Source organism: Pygocentrus nattereri, chromosome 11 (assembly GCF_015220715.1).
Source record: "Pygocentrus nattereri isolate fPygNat1 chromosome 11, fPygNat1.pri, whole genome shotgun sequence".
Lineage (NCBI taxonomy): Eukaryota > Metazoa > Chordata > Actinopteri > Characiformes > Serrasalmidae > Pygocentrus > Pygocentrus nattereri.
Window position 1 is genome coordinate 23,309,797 of NC_051221.1, and position 11,193 is coordinate 23,320,989.

At 38.0% G+C, this 11,193-nt stretch overlaps 1 protein-coding gene across 1 annotated transcript in view; it reads left to right on the top strand.

Moving 5' to 3' along the window:
- The window catches only part of cd44b (CD44 molecule (Indian blood group) b), a 30,788-nt gene extending 23,169 nt beyond the window's left edge, over window positions 1-7,619 (top strand). The window contains exons 5-9 of the mRNA XM_017700087.2: window positions 1,042-1,344; window positions 1,936-2,052; window positions 2,619-2,726; window positions 3,461-3,539; window positions 4,278-7,619. Coding sequence (XP_017555576.1) covers window positions 1,042-1,344; window positions 1,936-2,052; window positions 2,619-2,726; window positions 3,461-3,539; window positions 4,278-4,491 — 821 coding nt within the window. The 3' untranslated portion in view covers window positions 4,492-7,619. The remainder of the gene's footprint in view (window positions 1-1,041; window positions 1,345-1,935; window positions 2,053-2,618; window positions 2,727-3,460; window positions 3,540-4,277) is intronic.
- Window positions 7,620-11,193: the final 3,574 nt, after the last annotated feature.

An 11,193-nucleotide genomic window follows, 5' to 3' on the forward strand; every position in this document is an offset into this window, starting at 1 on the left:
AGAAATGTAACAGTATTAGCAGTACATACTTAAGCAAAGCAATAGCATTCAACATTTAACTGGTAAGTGCAAACATCTTTCAGCCTTTGTAGTAAAAGATCATCATAGGTATTAAATTCACAGAAAACAACCTACTCTTTTATGCTTACTCTTTTGACATAAGCTACATGTTTTAACTGGAACTGGAACTTCCAACACTGGTATGCTAATGATGGATGGATTATGGTGATGGTTGCAGATGGTTGCTGTGCAGTGATTGGAAGGCTGTGAAAAGGCAGAACCTCATGAAGAACATAATCATTTAATTGGCCATAATACAGTGATAGCACTGTAACAAACCAGTTCTCACCAAAAATGTCAGCTTTCTAAATTTGATTGTGTGGGCTTGTTATCAATAGAGGGAATATACACATTTTATTTAATAAAAAGGCCAGTCAGAGGCCCTGAATTAGTCGGGGCCTAGGTAAGCCCATGCATCAAATCAACAAAAAGTGTTTTTTTTTTTTCTTACAAATCCACGTTCTGGTATTCATCTTTACTCTCGAACTGCTTTTTGGCCAAAAGAACCTAAAGACATAACGTGATGACTAAGTATTTAGCAAGTAAACTAGCCTAGAGTGTTAACGCCCAACAGACCCAACAAACAGTGCTGTGCTTTAGATCCATGTTTGAATGCTGTTTATGCAGTGTGAAAAGTGACTGTGTCAGATAACTAGCTTTAAATATTTGATGGGACAAATAAAGTGTTTAATTACTCTCATCCCTAAAACTAAATTGAGGGGAGGGGCAGAAAACAAATCCCACTGTTGCTCCCTCGTAGCGCCAGGTGTGATCCTAGAATGTCACACCTTTTTTTAGGAGTGTAGGCATTTTGATACCATGACATCATCAATAGAAAATAAACCAGAGGACTATAATGCTGTATATTAGTATAGTCAGGGAATACAAAATTGTTTGTGAGGCTTTGCCAGGCAGAAATCTTGAATTAAAGCAGCAATGTTGTAGCCAAATGTGCTCAAAATGTTTTATGTCACGTTTCAGAGGTCACCATAGTCCCAACCACAACTGCTAATGAAGGGAACCATGAAGAAAGTACGACTGAGGATTCCACTGCAGGGGACCAAGATACACTCTTTAGTAATACTACTTCCCCCACTGAACCTCTTGATATAGAGAAGCTTGCTCCAGTCACCTCACCCAGTGAACACAAGGAAGAAGGAGAGACTCAGACTACACAGTTCTCCACCCTGTTGGAGACCTTTACACCTGTTGGCAACACTGAAGATCTGACCACAAACAGTCCTTCTCAGACTGACCCACACACACAGCAAACAATGATGGAAGGTGAGGCTGCTCATATGGAAAATAATGTCTTCCAAATGTATTTGTCAAATGCATTTTTGCAATAAATAAAATGGCCCAAAAATGTGTTTGTTAAATATACTTTTAAGTGCATTTATTTGTATTTGTTATAGTTTTTCAGTTGTCTTTAGTTTTAACAAAGTTTACAGATATAACTAAATTGTACTGACCTCTGTGTTTTGCATTGTTCTGTGTATTAACTATGTATGAGTGCAGTAAGATATCAAATCATAAATGCATTTTCACAATGTATCAACTGCTTTCATCTACTGCACTTGCTTTTGCCATGTTACAGGTTCATCTGCTAATATTTAAAATTAAGATACTGGAATGCAAATGCAATACAGAAGTAAAAGGCATTAGACAAGTATTTTGGCGGCTATTTTCATTTTCTATGTGTAACATCCCCCCAACATTTTTAAGTACATGCATTTTAAAATAAACTCGATTAATATTGCAATATATTCTGAAATACATTTTAGTGTTTAGAATGCATTTCATTACAATGTATTTGAAAGATATTTCAAATTTTTAAAAATACATGTCCATCTATTTTGTTCCATATGGGTAAAGAGAGGCCCACCGCTTCAGTGCCTGCACTGGATACCACAGGCTCAGGTATGGGGGAGCTATTCACCAAAACCACAGGAGAATCACGGAACACAGAATACATCAGCGATAGTACAACTGGTAAGGCATCTTCCCTTACACACACACACACACACACACACACACACACACACACACACACACACACACACACACACGCATTTATATATATATACTTTATTCTTCTATTGCTAGAAAAGAAAGAGCAAAGGAAGCAGCAAATATTCTTTAGAGTTTTACACTGTTCTTACACTGCTTGTCCTTGAGCTGCTTCTCTAAGCTTTCCTTTCCCTCTTCCATTGCTTGGCAGGGGCTCTCATCTAATGTTCTTGTTTACTGCTACTCCAAAGTTTAGTCCAAAGCCCCCTCTGCTGTTGAAATAAAAGTTTAGAGATGCTGTAACAGGTGGCCATTCTCACTCCAGACAGCTCACTAACAATCGCCCCCTGCTGTTCAGCAGGAACTGTTCAAGAGAAAGCTGAAAAGAGAAAATGTTAGTTCTTCAGATAATTCTTATACAAACTCAATTACAAAATTAAGTAGACCTAATTGATATGATTTACTCATTTTATTTTATTTATTTTTCCACCTTCAAGTGATTAAATACATTTGCTATCTATATTTTGCATGGCACATCCACTTTAAAGCATCAGACACTGGAGATCACTTTGGTACTTCAATTGACACTGCAGAGGATGTGCACGAGGGGAAGATGAATGCTCCACCAGAGGACAAGTCGAATAGTGGCTCATCAGGTATACACAAACACTTAAGATGTGACTTAAGTCTGGCAACCACTGGTCTGTTTTCTGAACAATTTAAATGGCTACTGGACAATCAAATTGATAATATTATACATTTTGTGACTTTGCAAACATGTTTATTTATTTTGTGTTTATGTGTTTGTGTTTTGTGGGTTTAGTTTAATGTATTTTGTGAAAAAAATATATAGTGCCTTGTTTTTTGGCTCCTTAAGCATTGTTTATTTTAAAATTGGCATCATCCTGTCCAGGGACTTCAATTAAAAATTAGCCATCTGCCTAAATCTGCCACATTTCCATTATGAAATAATGATGTGGATGAATGTATATTGTTCCTGTTAAATTAAACGATTCAAGTAAACATGGCTCATTTAATTAAGGGATGAACAAATAAACTAACCAAACCACATGCTCTTAGTGGTGTGGAGGTGATATGATACAGGCTTATATTTTAATATTTAGAAGTGCTGTCCAATCTGCTTTGAAATATATCTTTTATATCCATAATTGGTCCGGATTCACGCTAGAGCACATATGTAACGTATCACCTGGCTTACTCAAATTAATCAGATCAGGTGTCGTATGAAAACTTGACATTGCCTGTTGAACTCTAACTTTTGAACTGTAATGCTGTAATTAGCATTGACATATTGTGTACATTTGCATGCACTTGAACATTAATGATACTATTCAATAGCTAATATAAACATAACTTTTCTCCTCTGCAGACTGGCTGATCATTGTCGGTGTGATTGTGGCCGTTGCAGCCATTATTCTCATCTGTGCTGCTGTGGCAACAAGGAAAAGGTGTGTCCTGCTTGTCCATAGGTTTCATGACCTACTTACACTTGGAATTTCAATTCAAAAGTTTGAGACAGTTGTTATTAATACAATTTTAATTAAGGAAAGTTGTAAATAAATGACTCTATTACAGAGCTACTTACTAATTAGTAGGAGGCTGAAAGAATTTGATGTCCAAAATTGTGACAAGCATCGTAGATCATTTCTTAATGACCGAGAAAGCTTAAGAACATTCAGAATGAAGTTATGTTAAAATGACATGGAAATAAATCGGACAGTGTATTATCATTGCATACACATAATCAACAGGTTCTTGAAATTTAATCCCAGTTTCAACTTTAACTTCTTTAATGTTTGTTCAAATTGAAGTCTCAAGTATAAATTATTGTCTTATAAAGGACCTGGTATTTGTGTGAAATTAATTCTGTTGGTCTACATGTGCAAGCAACTGCAGAGCAGTTAACCTACAGACCCTTACAGTGTCCCATAGGAAAATGGATGAACGCTCCTGTTTTAAATCAAATGTGCACATCATTTCAACATCCGTGAAATATATTACCTTTGTAACATTTCATCATTTAGGTTAACTTACTTTTGGCAGTAATTGTGTTGGTGTACTATGTTTTATTCTTGCGGAAATGACGTATTGAAGTAGATTTAAATCAAGTAAATTCAGTGCATCACTTTAATCAGTGCACATTATCAGTGTACACTGTTTTGAGTGTTTGCTGTGTGGTTTCTCAGGTGGTGTGGTAAGCATCAGACTCTGATGATCACCTCGAAGAGCAGCAGTGAAGGGAACGGCACAGCAGCCGCAGCAAGCAGCTCCCGCGCCCAAGAGAGAGAGCAGGAGATGGTGACGCTCATGCACAAAGAGAAGATCCAGGAGAACGGCAACACGGAGGAGTTTACTGTCATCACTCTGGAGGAGTCACCAGAAAAGAACCAGCAGGCATGAGAGAAAGAGAAAGAGAGAGAGAGAGTGAGCAAGAGGTAGGAGGTAAGGTGTGAGATAGGAAGGTCATGGTTTATATGTTGACCAGGGAGAGAGAAACTGGTTGGTTTAGTGCACTGACAGACTGGTCTGGAGAGCAATGGACACTCTCATACTGCTTAAGAGATAAGGTGGAGGGTGTCTGCAAGGTGAGCGATTTTGTTTGTCAGTCCAAATGTGTCTCAGTTTTTTGTTTTTCTTGTGATAGCAGTGAATCCTCTTTGATAACTGTACTCCACCACTTCAAAAGGGACAACTTCTACTTAATGGCTTAAATTTGGGTGTCAGACAAAGGAAAAATGCAGCAGTTCTTTATATTCCAACGAAGGAGAAACATCTGTATTTTCATATTTGCCTTTCATAGTGAGAGGCCTTGATGATATAGGTCAGACTTGCATTGCACTGGGTCATGCCTTTAGACCGAATGCGGCTGACTTTACATAGATAAGAGAAGGTGTTTAGACTCGAGCCTAGACATCAGAACTTAGGGCAAATTTGACCTAGACTGCCTAATTTGCAAGCAGATAATGCTGCCTACATACACAAAAGCTTTCAGATAGCTGCTAAAAATGCTAACAGGTGTCATTTAATCACAATTTTGTGCATGCAATCTCACATCTTACTTTCTCTGGCCTTTCATTGAAGAAGCTTTGTTTATGTATGACACCAGTCACTGTTATCCTAATGCAAGCGATTCTGAAATCTGATTTCTGACAATCTAGGATGCTACAATTATCTTGCTCTGATGGGATGTTGTTCATCTTTAACAGATTATATTCAAATCTAAACTTTCTGATTTCTGAAATCCCTTAAAGCTTTACTTTAACATTTTGTTATGCTTCTGGCTTTTGGGGTGCAGGACAGTCTTATGGGGAAGGGCCTAATGTAAAATTGTAAATAAGGGCCATTAAAGTGCTGGGCTTTTCTCTGCTGAGTGTTAGATATATACGACAAGAAAGGCTGCTAGTAGCTGAAGATGTGACATAGTGCACAGTGATGATGCAGCCCGCTGACGTGTTTTAGAATCTTTATGTCTTACCTGTTCTTTCTTTATGTTATAACCTTGTGTAGCTTTTCTTTTGTTTTTCTTTTATTTGGTTCCTGTGGACGGGGATATACTTTTTTCCTTTCAAAGGAACGAGATGTTATTATTTTAATTTATGCTTTTTTGAATGTTAATTGTATATACCACAATGCTTGTTTACCATAGATTTTAAGATTGGATGTCCTGAAATGTATGGTATTACTTTGTTTCACAGTTGTGGTAACTATAGAGCAGTAACACTTTAAGTTCTAGGTATTAGCTAGGGAGGTGTAAGGTACAAATGCCAAAGTGCTAGTTAAGTATTTGGGTTACATAATGGTACATTCCAAGGTAGTCTAAACTAAATTACACTGAAATGCAGAATAGGTTGTAACTATCAATGGGTACATGTGTGGTACAAGCCACACTTATGGGTAAAAAGTAGCAGGTAGTTATTAAATGTAAAAAAAAAATCTGAATAAAACACAAAAAGTGTCATATAGTGTAAAGCTGTCTATTACCTGAATCTGGGCTATAAAATAAAGCAGTGATTCTTAATATCGTTTCCCACTGTCCCTAACATTTACTTCAGAAAAGTGTCTTTGTATTTTTGTGTTTTGTATCTTGTACTTTAGATAACTATGTTTGTCATTTTTGCTGTCATTTTACTCCCTATAACTTGGACTACTTAACACCTTGTCACTGCAAATATTTATGAGGCATTTTACTGTGTCCTTTGTCAGCTTAAGAGCTAGAATATGTGATTATAGTTTAATGCTTATCATCATTTTATCCAAAAACAATAACTCAGCACTTCAAGCTTGTACCCCATACTCACTCAGTGGATACCTAGAACTGGTTTGACATTTAAGTGAAACTTAGTTAAACTGTTTTAAAACTTATCATCATAATCATCAAAATAACAATCTAGTTCTTTGGAGTTTGTACCTTGCATACTTAATACCTAGAACATAGGAGACAGTTAAAAAAAGTATTATGATAACCCCCCCCACACCCACGATTTTTTAACCAGCTTAATCTTCTGGGTCGCAGAGGTGCTAAAGCCTATCCCAGCAGTCATTGGGCGGAAGGTAGGAAACATTTACATTTACGGCATTTGGCTGACGCTCTTATCCAGAGTGACTTACAATTTGATCATTTTGCACAGGCAGGCCAAGGTGGTGTTCGGAGTCTTGCCCAAGGACTCTTATTGGTATAGTGTAGGGTGTTTGCCCAGGTGGGGATTGAACCCCAGTCTACAGTGTAGAAGGCAGAGGTGTTGACCAATACACTATCCCAACCACAGGAAACATCCTGAACCGGTAGCCAGTCATTACCACAATAATTGTATCCTAAATTTTATAAAAACATCAAACATCTTTCTTTTACCATTGTATTAATTGCCTTAATCAGTTTAAATGTAAACTCATTTCATATCAGATTGATGATGTAATATATGAGAACTACTACTGATTTGTATTTTTAATACTCCAAAATTATAATATCAAAAACATGCTGGTCCAGGAAAAGCTATTGAAGATTCATGTGTCATCGCTCTTATCATGCATATGCAATTTATATTTACTGACTTTGATGACAGTTAATTATCTTAGTTCAGAAACACCAGTGATATTGTGTGACCACATTACCAACAATGCGGGATGTTTCACTTTGTTATATTAAGATAATAGGGGAATTAAATGATGTTGCTTCCTAGTCATGCTTTGCACATTACAGTGCCTCCAAAGGCTCAAAGCAAATGTACATATTTCCACACATAAGCTTTCTTTTTCTCTTTCAGTGCATTGAGATGATCATAAAATGAAAAGCAAAAAAATCTATGACTCCTTTAGACACAGAATTCCATTTCTTTTTTTCCCATTGCTTTTCCTTCTGCCTTGTTGTGCTGACATGCATCTTTTCGATTTTGTATGCGGGAGAATAGCAAATGTAGTAGTGGTAGGAGTGTGTAACGAGTGTGTACAATGATAAAATAACAGATGATTATGAAGTACAAAAATCATGTTGTGTCCCAAATGTAATAAACATGTATATAGGTGTTTGGGGATTGTTGTTAGTTTGTGTGTTCTTTTTTTTAATTTCTGAAGAGAATGTCCATTTAAACCATTGATTGCTTTTTCTTCATTTTCCAGTTCCTACTTTCCATTCTTAGCAATAAAGTGGGAAATACACTATATGGGCAAAAACATTAGGACACACCTCTTAATCATTGAGTTCAAGTGTTTCATTCAGTCCTGTTGCCACAAGTGTACAAAATCAAGCACCCAGCTTGCCTTTACAAACATTTGTGAAAGATTGGGTCATTCTAAAGAGATCACTGAATTTGAGTGTGGTACTGTGATAGGATGCCGCTGTGCAATAAGTCAGCAAAATGTCTTCCCTCCTAGATATACCACGATCCACTGTAAGTGGTATTACTGAAAAGTGGAAGTGTTTAGAAATGACAGCAACTCAGCCACAAAGTGGCAGACCATGTAAAGTTATAGAGCGGGGTTGCAGAGTGCTGAGGCGCATAGATTAAGAGACCCTTATTAGTCCCACAACAGGGAAATTTCACCTCTGCATTTAACCCATCTGTGAAGTGAAACACCACATACACTCTAGTGAGCACACACACACTAGGGGGCAGTGATCACACTTGCCCAGAGCCGCAGCGCCCTGGGAGCAGTTGGGGGTTAGGTGTCTTGCTCAAGGACACCTCAGTCATGTGCTGTCAGCTCTGGGGATCGAACTGGTGACCTTCCGGTCACAAGGCTGGATCCCAACCTCCAGCCCACGACTGCCCCATTAGTGCATAAAAGTCTCCAATGCTCTGCTGACTCAGTAACTGCAGTGTTCCAAACCTCCTCTGGCATTAACATTGGCAGAAAACTGTGCGCCAGGAGCTTCATGGCATGGGTTTCTATGGCCAAGCAACGCAATATCAAGCATCAGATTTGGTGGTGTAAAGCACTGCTGCTGGACTTTGGAGCAGTGGAAATTCTGTTGAGTGATGAATTACATTTCTCTATCTGGCAGTCTGATGGATGAGTCTGGGTTTGATGAATGCCAGGAGAACACTGCCTGCCTGACTGCACTGTGCCAACTGTAAAGTTTGGTGGGAAATCATAAAGCTTCAGTAGACCAAGAGATTTTTGAAAATTGTTTGCTTCCAACTTTGTGGGAACAGTTTGGGAAAGGCCCCTTTTCATTCCAGCATGACTGAGCCCCAGTGCACAAAGCAAGGTCCATAAAGGCGTGGTTAGATGCGTTTAGTGCAGAAGAACGAGGCTGGCCTCCACAGAGCTCTGACTTCAATTCCATCAAACACCTTTGGGATGAACTACGATGGAGATTGAGAGCCTGGCCCTCGCATCCAACATCAGTGTCTGACCACAAATGCTCTTCTGGATGAATGGGGAAAATTCCCACAGACACACTCCAAAATCTTGTTGAAAGCTTCCCAGAAGAGTGGCAGCTGCAAAGGGGTGGGGGGTGGGGGGATGTCCTGTAGGTGTAATGTGTGGGTGTCTCAATACTTTTGTCCATGTAGTGTAAGATAGACAAAAAAATTTTAAAAGCTCACAAAAAAGCTTTTAAGAATAAAATGGTAAATATGACCGACAAAAATATTAACACATGCAAGGGTCACCAGCAGTAGGAGACACAAGGATTTGAACAGGAAAATACAGGGAAAAATAAATCCGAGCTTATAGTAAATAGCCAGAAAATGACAGAAGAAATAAAAATGCTCTTTTTTTTGTTATCCAATTTTTTTGTCAAAGCAGATATGGGTTGAATGGAAGATACATGGAGTTAGGGAGTGGGGTTGAACGATTGTTTTTATATCACAATTGATAAGAATGCAATTTTCAAATCACAAAAGCTGCAGTGTTATTATCAACACTGTTGTCTTAGTTTGGGAAATTTAACCCAAGAACACAGATCTCGTAAAGTGCCAGTAGTTGAATTAGATCAGGGGTCCAGCAGCAGCAGCAGCACAAGCGGCAGAACACCTGATTCCACTTAGTTAATCAATTAGTCTCAGTCTTCAAACAACTGATCATGTGTGCTCTTTCTTTGTTGGAATGGAGACCTGCAACCACATCAGACCCTTTGTAGGTAAGACTGGACACCCCTGAGTTAGACCAGTCGGAAGCAACCAAATACTCATGTGCTGTGTATATGACACAACAGCAAGTAAATGGCACTCTTACACACTACATTCAGCACACCAGCCTCAAGCCAAAAAAGGAGGGTATTCTGGTCTTCATGGAAAAAGCATTTGAAAACATTTGATTTTCCCAAAATCGTTCAGCCACAGCAGGAATGGAGAAAAAAAGAGAAGGAGCAGGTGAGAGGGTGGGGGTGCAGGTGGGGAAACATGCATTTCTTTAGAGCTAAAGGGAGGGAGTGCAGTTGCCATGGCATCCAAGTCATGAAGGGAGAGAACATTATTCCTCCACCCCAGCCTGGATACAGTGGAGGAGATGAGAGCCATTTTGAGTCAAAAAGGATATTATGGACTTGAGGCCTTTTTTTCTTTCTTGTGCTCTTAAATATGTCAATGACTTGATATGCTGTAGAAAGACAAAGTCAATGCTTGATAAACTTAAGAGTCTGAAAAGATTGGCATCATGATGTCTGACCATTTTGAAACACTGTGATTAGACTGGTCAGGTAATGTCTGACCAGTCTGATCTCAGGAAAGATTGACTGAACATGGACATAGCATTCATGCACCTATAGTTCGGGGCAGCAGTGATCAAAGCCTGAAACGTCTTTAAACAATGAAACAATGTATACAGGCAGCTTCATAATTATTGGCTCCCTTGCTAAAGATGAGTAGAACAGGTCATGAATAAATGTCTTTGTGGGTGATTAGCTCAATTCTTTGCTTAAAATAAGAAAAAAGTCATCTGAGGTAAATTTATTCTCAGAAAACAAAGATCCTTAACAAAACATGTAAACAAAATCATGTGTCACAATAAATGGCACCTCTATGCTTAGTACTTGGTGCAACTGCCCTTTATTAGTGTAATAGCAGTGAGTCTTCTGCTGTAACACCTTATGGGATTGAAGAACACAAAGCAAAAATCTCACAGTGCAAAAAACACTCTCTGAATCTTTCCAGATCCTCCAGGGCCTTGGTACTCTCTTTTAGTCACTGGACTGGTATGGTCATGTCAGACACTTAATTCTGTGGCCAATGAACCATGTTTAGGTCATTGTCCTGCTGGAAGGTCCAACCAATAAAAAGAGATATACATTTAGAACATACATACACACAGAAATAACATAACAAAAACAGTATTCCAGTGAATTTTACTGTACATAATCTGGTTCAGTATAATAATATGGTTAAATATGATTCAGTCAAGTAAGAAGGTTAAATAGAATTCAGTATTGCAGGAAGATTGAATATTATTCCACATTGTATTAATAATTAATATGATTAATGTGATTCTGTATTAGTTCAGTATAATTTGGTACACTAGAAGGTTAAACATGATTCAGTATCGTAAAATTAAATACATTTTAGATGAGATCTAGAATGCAAAGTTTAAAAGATTTGATTCTATTTACTGAGATTATATTAATAATTCTATTTGTTATATATTTGCAGTGATAAAGAGCATGCA